Genomic DNA, 16,752 nt, shown 5'->3' with positions numbered 1-16,752 from the left:
CTCTGTCCTCAGAACCTGCTTGGTGAAAGGAGATAACTGACTTTCAGTCCTCTGGTTTGCACATGATTTCTTGGCATGTGTGTGTCTACACCATACACAACAAGTAATTTAAAAAGTTACATTGAAAACTGTAGAGGGGATATATGTTTTCTTTGTCCTTTGTTGGTTTTTTTCCCCCTAGTATTTTGTTTTGTTCTGATTTTTGAGACAGGATTTCTCTGTGTAGTCTCCACTGCCTAGCTCCTGTCCTTCATTTTGTTTTTTAAACGTGGAGTCCTGTGTAGCAAAGGGTGGCCTCAAACTTGCTATGTAGCAAAGGGTGACTTTGAACTTGTAATCCTCTTGCCCCTTGCTTTCCTACTTTTAATTACTGGGCATGTACCACTACACCTGGTGGATATATGCTTTCTTTGGAATATTTTTATCTTAATGTTTCTACTTGAGCCAGACAAGAGTCATATGGTTATACTCCCAGTATTGGGAGGCAGAGTACGGTCAGCAGCATCAGTTTTGAGGCCAGCCTCAGATACACAGTAGGGGTTGTTGCAAAGAGTAAGGTTTGGAGATAGACCTCAGTGGTAGAGTACTTTCGAGCAACTCCTTGAGTTTCATATTTAATAAAGTATATATCTAATGAATGGCCTCGTTAACATTTTTGAAGATTAAGCTTTACTGGAAATAAGTCTAAATCATTTGATTCACAAATTAATTGAATAATGTCTTCATGTTTAGAATCATGTATAGAGAAATGAAGGACTCTGATAAAGAAAAGGAAAATGGGAAAATGGTAAGTTATTTTTCAAAAATGGGTCTTAATTACTTAGTGAAAACAGTAAGAGTGGTGGGGCAGTGGTGGTTCACACCTTTCATCCCAGCACTGGGGAGGCAGAGGCAGTGTAGATCGAGTTCGAGGCCAACCTGAGCTACAGAGAAACCCTTTCCCTGGGGGGTGGAGTGGGGTGAAGTAAGAGTGTCTAGTCACTGTTCTATTGCTGTGAAGAGACATCATGACCAAGGCAATTCCTGTAAAAGGAAGCGTTTAATTGGGAGCTTGCCTATAGTCTCAGAGGCTTAGTCCATTTTCATCATGACAGGGAGCATGGCAGTAGGCAAGAGTAGTGCAGGAGAAGTAGCTGAGAGGTGCATCCTGTTCTGTAGGCAGTAGGGAAAGAGGGACTGGACCTGGCCTGGGCTTTTAAAATCTCAGTGACACACTTCCTTTAATCTCTGATGACTCCTCTATTCTCTGATGACTAAACTTTCAAATACAGACTAAGGGGGCCACCAGTACATTCTACTCCCTAGCCCGTATATGTTTGTTGTCATATAATGCAAAATTGAATTGATTCCAATAATCTATCAAAGTTTCAGCACTGTTTAAATAAAGTTCAAAATTTCTGAGAATCACGGTAGTCTCTTAATTTTGACCCCTTGTAAAATCAAAAAGCAGATCACGTACATCTAACACACAATGGCACAATTATACATTAGCAGTCCAAAATGGAGGAAAGAGAGCCAAGTGAGGGGATTCTGGACCAAAGAAAGACCATAAGCCAGCTGGGCGAACTCCAGACTCTGCATCTCCATGGCTGATGTCAAAATGCTGTTCAGATCTCTAATTCCTTTCAGCTTTGTTTACTGCAACACACTTCTTTCTCTTGGGCTGGTTCCAATACCTGTTAGCAGCTATGCTTGGCAGGTATCTCCTAGCTCTGGCATCTCTAACATCTTGAGGTCTCCAAGGCAGTCCAGTCTTCACCTTCACAGTTTCATGCAGTGACCTCTTTAGGCCTCCATGAAGGGACACACATGCCTTGCCTCAGTGGTTTTCCTTAGTTAGAGAGGGAGAGTCCACAACCCCCTTCTTGTATCCTTGATTCTAAATACAGAACCATGCCCAAAGTTGCCAAGTTCTGCTCCTTGGCCCCCTTGTCCAGTTACGTTTGTGTCAGCTTTCTGTTGTTAATTGTGTCCTTTGCTGTTTAAGCTTTTCTCTAATTCCTTTTTACAACTTGGAAACTTAGTCCTGAGGTCATCAGGCAGATTTTTAGGACAAAGGTAAAAGGTAGCCACATTCTTGACCAAAATATCACAAGGATGGTTTCTAGACCACTACTATTCTTACCTTCTGAAACTTGTTGAACTAAGAGAGACGAGGGTGAGAGGAGACAGAGAAAATGGTCCTGGTGTGGGCTTTTTGAACCTCAAAGCCTACCCCTAGTGTCCCACATCCTCCAACAAGGCCATACCTCCTAATCTTTCTCAAGCTTTCAAATAGTTCCACTCCCACCTGACTAAGCCTTCAAATATATGAGCCCACAGGGGCCAGTCTTTTTCAAATCACCACAAAGAGAAGAAACTAAGATTGTAACACAGTTGAGGAGGAAGGAAACTAACACTGGGTTACTGAAGTTAGGCCAAGTCGAGTGCATGATCTTACATGTAATGCATGTGAACATTGTAGACCTCATCACTGGGAAAGGCCAATGTTTGGTTTTTCCTGTTGTAGGGTTGCTGGTCTATAGAGCATGTGGAACAGTACCTTGGCACTGATGAATTACCAAAGAATGATTTGATAACCTACTTGCAGAAGAATGCAGACGCCGCTTTCCTACGCCACTGGAAATTAACTGGCACTAATAAAAGTATTAGGAAAAACAGAAATTGTTCTCAGCTTATAGCTGCATATAAGGTATATATTGCATTAAAATACTGGTTTGAGTGGGAATGGCTTGAGCTTTGTTTCAGCTTTAAAACTGTGGGGCTAGGGTACAGTTTGATGATATATAGAGTGCTTAGGCAGCATGCATCAGGTCCTGGATTAGGCTTCCTAGCTCCAAAAAAGAAAAAAAAAAAAGAAAGAAAAAAACAGTATAAAGAACATTTTTGGGGATATTTTTTATTTTAAAGGAGTTTGGATGAGCATGGTTAATATGTCAGTATTAAAGTTGCTTGTGGCTGTAGATCTGAGCAGACAAAACTTGGGTTGGTTTCATTTTCTTTGGCAGTGTGAATGGTTTTGAATGAATTTTTGTCTTCTGTGATAAATGTTTATTTCAAAAAACAGGGAAAATTTCAACAGTCATTAATACTAAGAATAATGAATGTTTTCTTGAAAAGGTGATTTATTGCTAACTTTGCTAATTGTCTGTTCAGGATTTTTGTGAGCATGGAACAAAGTCTGGATTAAACCAGGGGGCTATTTCTGCTCTTCAAAGTAGTGATATTCTTAATCTGACAAAAGAGCAACCTCAGGCTAAAGCAGGCAATGGCCAGAACTCGTGTGGAGTGGAGGATGTCCTTCAGCTTCTGCGCATTCTGTTTATAGTTGCAAGTGATCCTTACTCCAGAATATCCCAAGAAGGTCTGTAAGAAGCCTTGATTTCTAGATCAGTTAGAAAACAAGTCAGTTTTCATTTTTATTAATCATGTTAATTAATTTTACAGATGGTGATGAGCAGCCTCAGTTTACTTTTCCACCTGATGAATTTACTAGTAAAAAAATCACCACCAAAATTTTGCAGCAGATTGAGGTAATCTCACGGGTGACTTTTGGTGGGCTTTTCTTACTTAATATGTGTTTTTCTCTTTTCTGCCTCTGATTATCTCTTCATTCCTTCTTCACTAATAGTTCTCATAGTCTTTGTGTTCATTATTAATTGTGTTTAATGCTCTTAGCATTAAGGCTTTGTTTGTTAAATTGCAGGAACCATTGGCACTGGCGAGTGGGGCTCTGCCAGACTGGTGTGAACAATTAACCAGCAAGTGTCCTTTTCTAATACCATTTGAAACTAGACAGCTTTATTTCACCTGTACAGCATTTGGTGCCTCCAGGTAGGAAGTGTCCTTTTTGATATCTTTAGAATCAAGATGGTTTTCATTATAGAAGGTCCAAATATGCAAGTACACTGCTAAAATTGATTGGGGGGGGGATGCATTGTCTGTAGTTCTGGTGAAGGGTTGTCAACACTTAGAAGTTTTCCATTTTCAGTTGAATGCATATGCGTTGTTGGCACAGCATGGATTGTAATCGATTTCTGTTTACCAACACTCAGAGTTCTTTGGTAACTTACAAAATTCTCAGCAGCATCAAAATAAATAGCAGCTGATAAATAGCATTTTATTTCATTTATTCATCCATATACTCATTCTTTCTTTCATTTATTTTTGAGACCGTGTTTCTCTGTATTGCCTTGGAGTCTGTCCTGGAACTAGCTCTGTAGACCAGGCTGGCCTTAAACTCACAGAGATCCACCTGCCTCTACCTCCCGAGTGCTGGGATTAAAGGCATGAGCCACCACTGCCAGGCAGCATTTTATTTTTATTTAGTGCTGGAGTCTAACCAAGAGCTCAATACAAGGTCATTGTTACTGAACAGCAGCCCCATTCTTTACAGTCAATATTTGGATGTGTCTTCACCTGACGACTCTCTTTCTACCATCGTACAATGTATCTAGTACCATCGTACAATGTATCTAGTTTTGTTCTTTCACCCTTCTAGACCAGTTTCAGGAGGGCAGGACTTTTTACTTTTAGCTCTTTTGTTACCTGTTGTGGTTGAAGTACCTAAAACTGTATTACAGGTGTTAAATATTTTGTCTCAGTAGTAGGGAAAAGTGCTTGCCACCAAGTGCAAATTGAGTTCAGTCCCTGGAACTCATGTGGTAGAATCAGAGAACTAACTCCTGAGAGAGTTGCCCTATAATCTCCACATGTACACTTGAAAACACACAGACACACACAGACAGACAGACAGACACACACACACACACACTTTTTTTAATATCTTAAAATGACCATTTTAATGGTAGTTGGCAGTGCCTTTCATAGTAATAAAGACGGTATAATCACTTTTTGGCTTCTTTTGACACTTGTCATGTGTTATAATTCTTGTATCACAGACCTTCAATATTTTTCATTGATAAAATAAAGAAGGAAAATATGTAGCTAGTTTTCTTCATTTTTAAAGCAGATAATGATAAAATGATTCTATGAATTTTTACTTAATAAATTGCCATTTGAAAAATTAACTAGTTAGGCATATTGGCTTACAGCTATAATTCCAGCACTCTGGAAGGTAGGGAAAGAGGATTGTAAGGTAAGAAGCCAACCTGAGCTACATAGTAAGTTCCAGGCCATCCTGGAATGCATAGACACTGACTCAAATAAACAAACCCAAATCATCCTACTGAACATTTTTTAAAGATTCTAAATGAGCACATAATTGTGTACCTGGAATCCTGAGAACTGGGTGATGGATGCAGGAAAAGCCTGTCTCGAAACATTTAAAAGTAATTGAGAAACAATCTCTTCGGTCTTTGCCTTGGGCTGCTGGTTTAGCAGTCTATCCCAGTGCTATAAGCAGGCCGTTGTTGTGTTTCAGAGCGATAGTGTGGCTACAGAACCGACGAGAGGCCACAGTGGAGCGAACAAGGACCACCAGCAGTGTGAGGCGAGATGACCCTGGGGAATTTAGAGTTGGTCGGCTCAAGCATGAAAGAGTAAAAGTTCCACGTGGTGAATCTCTGATGGAGTGGGCTGAGAATGTCATGCAAATACATGCAGATCGGAAATCAGTCCTAGAGGTAATGTTTTAAGTAAGGTTCTTAAGGAAAAGGGTGCATGGGAACTGGGGAGTCTATGTCTGCACTGTGTAAACCATGGCAGAACAACAGGAAGAGGATCCCTTCCCTTTGCCCAGAGGCTATCTTTCAGTCAGCACATCTAAGAATGCCTCCCCCCCCCACCACACACACACACACACACACACACACACACACACACACACACACTATTAACACCTGGGTTGTTGGACTGAATGGTATGCACAAAGAAGTCTTTTTGACTAGCTAATTTTTTTTTTCTTTTTTCTTTTTTTCCTTTTTTCTCTGTGTAGCTTTGGAGCCTGTCCTGGAACTTGCTCTGTAGCCCAGGCTGGCCTCAAACTGCCTGCCTCTGCCTCCCGAGGACTGGGATTAAAGGTGTACCCTCATTAAGCTGTGCTGCTAGATAAAGTATATTTTTGGAGCAGATGGTTCTGTGGTATTCCTTTACCTAACTTGTGAAGAGGCAGAGATGTGAGCATCTCTGTCATATGGGCATTTCTGTCATATCACAGATGTGAACAAGCTACTTTGATCTTTTGCATCACAAATTGCTTACAACAGATGTGATAAGTCTCTAGATGTACAAAGCTTTATTACTTTTACCCTAAATACAAACTCTTCTTTTATCCTATTTTTCCATCACATTTTTTTCTTTTTCTTCCTTGAGTTTTTGGTTTTTTAGAGACTTGGTTTCTTTGTGTAGCCTTGGTTGTCCTAGAACTAGCCCTTTAGACCAGAACGGCCTTAATCAAACTCAACGAGATCCACCTACCTCTGCCTCCTGAGTGTTGGGAGTAAAGGTGTTCACCATCACTGCATTGGTCATTGTATTTTTTCTAACTAAAAAATTCTTAACTTTTTGTTTCCCCATATACTGTGTAAGTTTTGTGAAAAACTTCCTCTCAATTTTATATCAGATGGAATGTTCAAAAGTCTCCGAGGTGATTGCTTAAAGTCACAACTGGGGAATTTAGGATTTTGGTCATAAAAACCCCAGTGGAAACAAAAGCTGCCTACCATCCTGTCTTCAAGCCAATGGTTATCTGAGATTTGATTTCCTCTAATGGAAAGATCAGATTGAAGTGTTCTGCTGAGTTGTGAGAGTGATAGATATAAGACAAGTAATTAACATATGCACGATACTCAGAGCAGTGCCTGATGGTCCAGTAATGGAAAATGGAAACTTCAGAAACCCAGAATCTTGTATCTGTGTTTTGAATCGTATATATACTACTTTGCTGTGTTAAAAGAGGAGATGCTACTGGATCAGATGCAGCAGAAGTGATTCATTTAAAAATAATATGCTCCAGGTGTGGTGGCACATGCCTTTCTGTGAATTTGAGGCCGGTCTGGTCTACAAACCAGAGTTCCAGAATAGCCAGAGCTGTTACACAGGGAAAACCTGTTTTCAAATGAAAACACCAACAAAACAAATTATTGCACAAAGTTAGCCTTTCTTTACCATTTCTTCCTTGTTGTTTTAGGTTGAGTTTTTAGGAGAAGAAGGAACTGGCTTGGGACCCACTTTAGAGTTTTATGCTCTTGTGGCAGCAGAATTCCAGAGGACTGACTTGGGGACTTGGCTCTGTGATGATAACTTTCCAGATGATGAATCTCGTCAGGTAAGACTTAATTCTCATTCTCATTCTCTCTCTCTCTTTCTCTCTCTCTCTCTCTCTCTCTCTCTCTCTCTCTCTCATAAAGAAAAACATTTAAATTGGGTGTAACCCATTATCATCATGGTGGACATGGCAGAGTGCAGGAAGGCATAGTGCTAGGGAGAAATAACTGAGGATGGAGAAGAAGGTACATTTTATCTGCAATGACGTGACGTATACTGAAACTGCGTGTGGCTTAAGCATATTGGAGACCTCAAAGCCAGCCTCTACAATGACACACTTCTAACAAGGCCTTACCTACTGCAACAAAAGTACACCTCGTCATAGTGCTACTTACTCCCTATGAGCTTGTGTCAGCCATATACAGGCAAACTACCTCATTTGACTCCCTGGCCCCCATAAGCTTGTAACATTATCATAATGCAAAATGCACTTAGTCTAACTTCAAAAGTCCCCATAGTCTATCACTGTCTCAACAGTGTTTTAAAGTCTAAAGGTCAAAGTCTTGCTGTAATCTCTTAATTGTAATCCCCTATAAAATCAAAATCATAGTACAAATAACATACTTTCCAACTTATAATGGCACAGGATATACATTACATTCCAAAACATATGAAAGAGTGCTCAGTGAGGAAATACTGGCCCCAAAGCAAAGCTGAAAACTACCTCGCAAACTCCAAACTCTTCATCTCCATGTCGGATGTCAAAATGGTCTTCAAATCTCAACTCCTTTCAGCTTTTTTCACAGCAACACACTTCTTTCTCTTGGGCTGGTTCCACTCCATGTTAGCAGCTTTCCCTGGCAGGTACCCCATGGCTCAGGCATCTCAAAACATCTTTGGGTTTCCAAAGCAATTCAGGCTTCAACTTCACAGCTTCATACAATGGCCTCTTTAGGCCTCTATTGAGGGACACCACTCACTAATTGCTGGCGTCGGTGCCTTTCATTTGTCACAGAGGCAAATTCTATAACTCCTTTCTACTATCCTTATAGCCAGAACCATGTGGCCAAAGCTGCCAAGTTTGCTGCTTACCGGGACATTCAATTACATATTTAGGACCTTTCTGTTTTCTGTGGTTTCCTTCACTGCTTCAGCTTGGCTGTCCTGAACTTTGTCTGTAGACCACGTGGCCTTGAATTTAGAGACCTGCCAGCTTCTACTCATTGCAGGGATTAAAAGCAGGGTCCACTATACCCAGCTTTAAGCTTTTCATTAATTCCTTTTCACAGGTTGGAAGTTTAGCTAGGTGAGGTTACCACTGACTTTTTTCCATTTCTTCTCCCCCCCCCCCCCTCAAGACAGGGTTTCTCTGTATTGTTTTGGAACCTGTCCTGGAACTCTTTCTATAGACCAGGCTGTCCTCTAACTCACAGAGATCTGCCTGCCTCTGCCTTCCGAGTGCTGGCATCAAAGGTGTGCCGCCTTTTCCATTTCTTAATCTGTTTATTTCCTTGAATATAGGACTTAGCTCCATTCCACTCCTAGTGCCACTTTCCCCCTCAATCTGGACATTTTCCCTTTTGACTTGCTCAGCTTGCTCCTTTTCATTATAAATCTTCATAAGCGTGAACACTAGTAACCACGTGACAGAGACCATACTAGGCTGTTTGGAGATTTCCTTTGCCAAACTAATCAATACAAATCTCTTCCCTTTAACCTATGCAGACTCTTCAGAAAATGCTAAAAACCAGCCAGATTCTTCACCAAAACACAAGACCTATCTCTAGGCCACCTGCTAGCACTCTTCTCTAATCCCTCTCTAGCCAGGCTCAACAGTTCACATCACCACTGTCTTAGATGCTTTTACTATTATTTCCCATTAATCTCCACTAAAAGCATTCAGTTGCCTTTCTAGTCCAATGTCTCAAAATGGTCCATATTCTTCTAAACACGATCAGGCATATCACAGCAATACCCCATTCCATGGTACCATCTTCTGCCTTAGTTAGGGTTTCTGTTGCTGTGAAGATATATCATGACTATGGCAACTCTTACAAAAGAAAACATTTATTTGTTGCTGGCTTACAGTTTCAGAGGTTTAGCCTACTATCATGGTGAGAAGCATGGCACTGCGCAGGTCAACATGGTTCTATATCTTGATCCACAAGCAATTCAAGCCTTAATTCTTATCTTGGGTTTTGAGCTATGACCGCTTTTTACAAAATGTTAAAAATTGGCTGTGCCAGGTTTTCAGACTGTAGTTTCTTCTTTAAATATTTTAAAAATTACTTAACTTAGGTTATTTTCTGTGCATGTGTGTATGTGTACCACATACATGCCTGATGCTTGGGGACAGCAGATGTGGCCATGGATTACCTGGAATTGGAGATAACAGATGGTTGTGACCACCATATGGGGACTGGGAACTGAACCCAGTGCTCTTAACCTACTGAGCCAGCACTCCAGTCCCCTGGCTATGCTTTTTTTTATTTAAGACCCCATCCCTACCCCCCAATACTGAGGATCAAATCCAGTGTTTTATGGGTGCTAGGAAATGAATTTACCACAACCACATTGGCACCCTTTTAAAGCTAAATATCAAAACTTTTTTATGGGGTAGGAGGGAGGGAGAGAGAGACATGTGTGGAGGTCAGAGGACAATTCGGAAGTAGGTTATATCTACTGTATGAGGGTTCCATGAATGATACTTTTAGCAACTGAGTTATCTTACATTGGTGTTCCATCTGTGTGGACAAATGTATGCATGCACCACTGTGTACATGTGCCTTGTTGTATGTGGACACCAACTTATGTGAAGAGTTCATTTTCTGCTTCTACCATAGGGCTCACAGATACTGAACTCTGGTAATTGAGCTTGGTGCAAGAACTCTTACCAATTAGCTATCCTGACAGCCCTACTTTTTGTTTTTTGGAGAGAAGGTCTCACTACTTTGCCCAGGTTGCCCTCTTCTTTTATTATTGAATAACCTTAGTGCCACTAAAATATTTCTAAAACTGGGGTGGTGGCGGCATACACCTTTAATCCCAGCATTTGGGAGGCAGAGGGATCTCTAGGAGTTAGAGGCTGGTCTACGGAGTGAGTTCCAGGACAGGCTTCAAAGCTACACAGAGAAACCCTGTCTCAAAACATACATGCATACATACTTATATTTCTAAAGGATTAAATTTGGTTTCCAAAGTTAATGTTCATACGTCTTTAGATGCCTAAATTTTAAAAAATGTTTCTTGTTTATGAATCTTTTTTATTTTTAATTTTTTAAAATTTATTTTCTTACTTTATGAATCTTTTAGATGGTAATGGAAGGCTTGGTAACTATTTTTTTTAATGTATGTATGTATTGTTTCCTTTCTAAAACACAGGTTGATCTTGGCGGTGGACTTAAGCCTCCTGGATACTATGTGCAGCGATCATGTGGACTGTTCACAGCACCATTTCCACAAGACAGTGATGAGCTCGAAAGAATCACAAAACTCTTCCACTTCCTTGGAATTTTCTTGGCCAAATGTATTCAAGACAATAGACTGGTGGACTTACCTATTTCTAAGCCTTTCTTTAAACTTATGTGTTTGGGTGACATTAAAAGCAATATGAGCAAACTGATCTACGAGTCACGAGGCGACAGAGACTTACACTGTACGGAAAGTCAGTCTGAAGCTTCCACAGAAGAAGGCCATGACTCTCTCTCAGTGGGAAGCTTTGAAGAGGATTCAAAGTCAGAATTTATCCTCGATCCCCCTAAGCCCAAACCCCCAGCTTGGTTTAATGGGATTTTGACTTGGGAAGATTTTGAACTAGTAAATCCACACAGAGCCAGATTTTTAAAAGAAATTAAAGACCTTGCTATCAAAAGGCGCCAGATTTTAGGCAATAAAAATCTTTCTGAAGATGAGAAGAACACGAAGTTACAGGAGTTAGTGCTCAAGAATCCATCGGGTTCTGGACCTCCACTTAGCATAGAGGATTTAGGGTAAGATTAATGTATTCATTCTTCGACTCAACAAGTAAGGAGTTAGAGGCTTCTGTTTCTCTGTAAGTCTGACACACACACTGATACTGGTTATCTGTTTGAACCTCTATTATTATTATAGAAGGTAATACTGCGTCAGGTGTATGGCTCGGGTGGTACTGTGCTTGCCTAGTGTGCACTGCATAGAACCCTGCATGGGACATGTGTCTATAATCCCAGTGCTGGTAAGGTGGGAGCAGAAAAATAAAAAATTGTCAGCTTATCTTTGGCTACATAGAAAGTTTGAGGCTAGCCTGGGATACATAAGACATTGCCTTGAAAAAGAAACATTAATCCTTATGTTTTTGGAAGATTATCTGATTTTTCAAGTATGATAAATTTTTATCTTGTACAAAAAATTCAAAGCCAATATATGGACAACTTTCAGTTCATACATGTAGCCCATTGTACTAAGGTCAGACAATGATTGGCCTTTAAGCCTTTATTGGCTGTGTCAATTAACTCTGACATTGCAGGTCTTTATATTTCTTTCCTGTATATATAATTGTCATACATTCAAGTATATTTGCATATGTTTTGAGGTTGGCTGCAGGACTTTCAATTTCCTTTTGCATTTTTGCTAGTAATTGTGAGAAATGGTGTGTGATAAATGGTCATACACACATGAGTATTTTAGTCATAGGTGGGCCATATAAACAAGGGTTCCCATACAATTCAAGTGGACTTAAAAGTCTGTCACTTGATTTCTTCCTTGTACCTCTCCTGTATTTAGCTGTTTTTTAGTCACGGATATTTACCTTCACAATACACTTGTCTACACTATTCAGTAAAGTAACATGCTGTACAAGTTTGAGCCCAAGCAATAATATACATAGCATATCATATAGCCTGGGTGTGTAATCAAATGTACCATTTAGATTTTTTAAGTATAGTTTATGTTTGTGCAACAAAAAGGTTGCCTAATGACATGTCTGAGAGTGTGTCTCTATTACTAGGGTTGGATAACTAATGATACATGTCTAAGAATGTACTTTGTCATTAGCGCACTGCTGGATAGCTGTGGCAGTGCACACCTTTAATCAGATCACTTGGGACTGAGGCAGGCAAGTCTCTGTGAGCTTATCATTAGTGTGGTCTACATAGTTCCAGGCTAGCTACCAGGGCTCCATGTTGTCCAAAAGAAAAAGGATTTGTTTTTCTTTGTGTATATTATGAATAACAAATGAAGCAATAGTTTCTCTCCTGGGAGAAAAGCCTTATAAAAACATATAAACATGAGCCTATAATAACTCATTGTGGAAATCTTAAGTTTGATATTTTTTTTCCTTAAAGAGGAAGTGATTCGGGGCTGGAGAGATGGCTCAGTGGTTAAGAGCACTGGCTGCCCTTCCAGAGGACCCAGGTTCAATTCCCACACAGTAGCCCACAACTTTCTGTATAACTCCAGTTCCAGGGAACCTGATATCCTCATACCAATGCACATAAAATAAAAATTAAATAAATTATTTTAAAAAAAGAGGAAGTAATTCATGACAAGTATATTTTTTATGTAGTCTTTGCAAAGCCAGAACGATTTGTAAACATTTGGCCTAATAGTTTTCATGCACATGATTTTCCCCTTAGAGATTCAACTTCTTATTCAAGGCCCTGGGTTTGATCCCCAGCAATTTCAATAAATAAACAATGAAGCTTAGGTAGGCCTGATTTTACTGTAAGCTGGAGTATAGGTTTTTGTTGGTGGAGTGTGGGAGCATTTGTGGTTTTGGCATCACTATTTTAACATGTTTCTCTTCCTCTACATTTTGCCTTGGTGGTTTTTACCTCTCATTCTGTATGCCCTACTCTGCCGTGTCTGGCTGGCTAACAAACTGCCTGGCTGCCTGGCTGGCCCTGGGAGTCTCTGTCTCCTTCGTATCTGTGCCACCAGTTCTGCCTATCCCTCTACTGCCTAGCTATTGACAGTTCGCTTTTTTATTAAACCAATCAGGTGCCTTAGGAAGGCAAGGTAAAATAGCAACCTATCTTTACATGGTTAATGGAATGTAGCATAAGTAAGTGTAACACATCTTTGCCTAGTTAAAGTAATATTCCACAATAGTTAGAAACACTGTCAGTTGCTGAATCGTAATCTAATCTTTTTGAACTTTCAGTTTAAATTTCCAGTTTTGCCCTTCTTCAAGAATATATGGCTTCACAGCTGTGGATCTCAAGCCGAGTGGTGAAGATGAGGTAAAGATTTTGCTCTTAGTACAGTTGCTAGGCTCTGAAAGATCCTCTTAATGAAGCTGGTTACACTGGGTAACTGGCTATGTAAATTGTTGAAATGAACTAACAGTGGCAAATCTTCCTTTGCAGATGGTAACAATGGATAATGCAGAAGAGTATGTGGATTTGATGTTTGACTTTTGTATGCATACGGGTATTCAGAAGCAGATGGAAGCCTTTCGAGGTAATTTAAAGGATATCACACTTTTTTACTTTGACATTAACATCAAGGCTGCTGAGTAGCATTGAATTTGCCCTTAGGACAAGTTTGAACACTAAGCTTACTTCTCTAGAGGAAGGGAGACTTCTGGCCCTCACCCTCATTTCTTCATTTGTGAGTGGACATAAATTTGTACACATGCAATATTACATGATGAGGGTGAATTATACTGTAAATCACTTAAAAACATGAACACAACCTTGGCTGCTGTTGTGACAGTGAATATTTACATACAATGAGAATTTGGCTATTGACTACAGTGACCAAATATTCTTTCTGCTCACATTTGTGACATTAAGCATTGTTTTTATTTGTGGGAGTATGGGGGTGCTGGGGATTGCCCATGGCCCATTTTCCTGTACAGAAATTTGTATTTTTAATTGGGCATTTTATAATTGTGTCTTAGGAACTGAATTGTATGCTTTGGTTTTTTTTTTTTTTTTTTGTGTGTAATGTAGATGGTTTTAATAAAGTATTTCCAATGGAGAAATTAAGTTCATTCAGCCACGAGGAGGTCCAGATGATTCTCTGTGGTAATCAGTCACCATCCTGGGCAGCAGAGGACATTATCAATTACACTGAACCTAAGCTTGGGTATACACGTGACAGGTATGTGTTGATAATTTCCAAGAGACAAACTTTTTCATTTGTCTGAAAGTCAATGACAGATTCTCTAAGAACTATAACTTAGAAAGCTACATTCACAATGTGTAAGCGCACAGTGGGGCTGCCAAGATGACTGCAGTGATGAGATTCTGAGGACACTTAAGATGACTATAGAGTTGCAGGCAGCCTCATGCTTCGGCTGCCTTCCTCACCGAGCTTAGTCATTCTTTAAGCTGGGAAAATTGTAAACCTGTAGGCTGCACTGTATAGGTGTTAAAGTTTTACTGAAGAAGTGTAACAGAAGCACCCATATTGTGTATCCAGGTTCAGGAATTCTCACCATGTAAGCATGCCAGTGTAATATATGCCTGAATAGCAAATAGTTTAGAAGCCCAAGTGAAATCATGCAGTCTTCTGTGTACTCTGTTTTAGCACATGATTATACAGCCCCTCTGCCTGTGGCATATAGTAGTAGTTCACTTTGTTGGTAAGTAGTGTTTTGTTTTACGCCAGTAAAATAATGTCATAAGATTTGATTATTTTACTGATGAAAATAGATCAAATACACTCTTATATCCTTAACTATGCAAGTGTGTTTTAAACTGTGATTGTGAACTTGTGTGTGTGTGTGGGGGGGGTCCTTTTTTTTTGTTTGTTTGTTTGTTTGTTTGTTTTTTGAGACAGGGTTTCTCTGTGTAACAGCTCTAGCTGTCCTGGAACTAGCTCTGTAGACCAGGCTGGCCTCGAACTCACTGAGTTCCACCTGCCTCTGCCTCTCCAGTGCTGGGATTAAAGGCATGTGTCACCACCACCCAGCTAGAGCCTGTTATGCTCAATCTTGTGCTTCATTGTTTCAGTTCTACTCTGTTGTGAGAGACAGCCTTTGAGGTTTTAAAAGTGCCTGTGTCAGCCCAGTATTATCTAACTCAGCAGTTCCTAGACAGTCTTGTTCTTCTAGCATGTGTATATGGGGTGGGTATTGTTGACTTACAAAGTAGTAGTAGTAGTGTGTCTTGTTTTCAGTCTATGGTAAACCAACACAAGCTCTGGTTTTGTTCTTTCAGTCCTGGCTTCCTCAGGTTTGTGAGGGTTTTATGTGGCATGTCCTCGGATGAAAGGAAAGCATTCCTGCAGTTTACTACTGGCTGTTCAACTCTACCACCAGGTGGACTGGCTAACCTACACCCCAGGCTCACAGTTGTCAGAAAGGTACAAACTAGCTAGTGGGGAATCCAAATGGAACATAATTCCATCAGGATGAGAAAGATGAACTCATTTCTGTGTTTCCTTTTCTTTCTATAGGTTGATGCTACTGATGCAAGCTATCCATCAGTCAATACTTGTGTCCATTATTTGAAATTGCCTGAGTACTCTTCTGAGGAGATCATGAGGGAGCGCTTGCTAGCTGCTACGATGGAGAAAGGCTTTCATCTCAATTGAGGCTTGAAATGCAGAAAGGAGCCAGCAGAGACAAGTCCGAGTGAAGCCTCTTGCTTTGTTTGCCGAGAAGTGTGTGATCCTCACACTAATGACACTTGCCTTGTTTTCCACCAGTAAGGCTTTGAGAACATGTGGAATAAGTTCCTTAGCTGCTAATGACAAAGTACATCCCTTAACTACCCAGCCAGCAGGTACCCAGCACAGGGCACTGTGCTGCTTTACAAGGGCTCACGAGACTGGAAAAGGTGGTTCTGCCTAACTGTTCCATAGAGCAGCCTCTCAGATCTTCAGTGCTCACTGGAAGTTCTAACCATGTTTGTATCAAGTTGTCATCGTTTCATATTCCATACACTACAGTTGCCATCACTGATCCCCGTTTTGCTGGCTTTTTAGCTACTTGGTCAAAAAATACTGCTTCCGTAAAACATAGAGTGTTACGCGCATCTCAAGCTTTTCCTTTTCCTTTTTAATGATGCCTGCACTACCAGAGTGTTCCAGTGTTCTCTATTTGTTCAGCACACAATCATGCACAGCCTTTTTGTTTCTCTGAGGTGGGAGTTTCTTCTTTTTCCTAACTACCATTCTATAAGGATGAAATCCTAAAGTGTGTCTGTGCAGCTCAAAAATAAAGATATATTAAGGGAGGGAGACACTGGTCTAGGTGGAAGGCACACAGCAACTTTTATGTTTGGTTGTCTTTTCTTTGTATATTATAAACATTTATTTAACTTGTTGCAGTTTGACGTAAATTTCCAAAATGTATGCTCAACAATAATCATTAAAATGTTTGCAGCATAGAAAACCGTGTCATGTCACTATTTTACTGCCCTCAACAGACCTCAGAGCTTAACTATAAGAGGAGTTCTTAATTGGTCTATAAAATAAAAACCTGGAGTAAAATATAGAGGAAAATGCTGAGAGATTGGAGAGAAGGAGCAAGCCGCAATCACCACATCTTACCTTCTTAAGTGTCTCAGCAGACAAGAGAGCAAGTTCCTGTTTTTCCCTGCGTATATCCTGTTTCCAGCTATCTCACTTCCTGTCTGTCTGTACAGACCTCTATGC

The 16,752-nt window shown here is 40.2% G+C and overlaps 1 protein-coding gene across 5 annotated transcripts in view; it reads left to right on the top strand.

Annotated features, from left to right (window-relative positions):
• Hectd1 (HECT domain E3 ubiquitin protein ligase 1) overlaps positions 1 to 16,489 on the top strand; it is a 90,396-nt gene extending 73,907 nt beyond the window's left edge. For all 5 annotated transcript variants that reach the window (XM_051195814.1, XM_051195817.1, XM_051195816.1 and 2 more), the window contains exons 31-43: positions 733 to 787; positions 2,510 to 2,692; positions 3,157 to 3,364; positions 3,448 to 3,533; positions 3,707 to 3,834; positions 5,384 to 5,585; positions 7,091 to 7,228; positions 10,549 to 11,156; positions 13,307 to 13,385; positions 13,512 to 13,605; positions 14,100 to 14,250; positions 15,312 to 15,456; positions 15,550 to 16,489. In XM_051195814.1, the coding sequence (XP_051051771.1) occupies positions 733 to 787; positions 2,510 to 2,692; positions 3,157 to 3,364; positions 3,448 to 3,533; positions 3,707 to 3,834; positions 5,384 to 5,585; positions 7,091 to 7,228; positions 10,549 to 11,156; positions 13,307 to 13,385; positions 13,512 to 13,605; positions 14,100 to 14,250; positions 15,312 to 15,456; positions 15,550 to 15,687 (2,215 nt within the window). In that variant the 3' untranslated portion in view covers positions 15,688 to 16,489. The remainder of the gene's footprint in view (positions 1 to 732; positions 788 to 2,509; positions 2,693 to 3,156; positions 3,365 to 3,447; positions 3,534 to 3,706; positions 3,835 to 5,383; positions 5,586 to 7,090; positions 7,229 to 10,548; positions 11,157 to 13,306; positions 13,386 to 13,511; positions 13,606 to 14,099; positions 14,251 to 15,311; positions 15,457 to 15,549) is intronic.
• Positions 16,490 to 16,752: the final 263 nt, after the last annotated feature.

The sequence above is a fragment of the Phodopus roborovskii genome, unplaced genomic scaffold (genome assembly GCF_943737965.1).
Source record: "Phodopus roborovskii unplaced genomic scaffold, PHOROB, whole genome shotgun sequence".
Taxonomy (NCBI): Eukaryota; Metazoa; Chordata; class Mammalia; order Rodentia; family Cricetidae; genus Phodopus; species Phodopus roborovskii.
The sequence above is the reverse complement of the archived record's forward strand: the minus strand, read 5'-3'. Positions and strand labels throughout refer to the sequence as shown.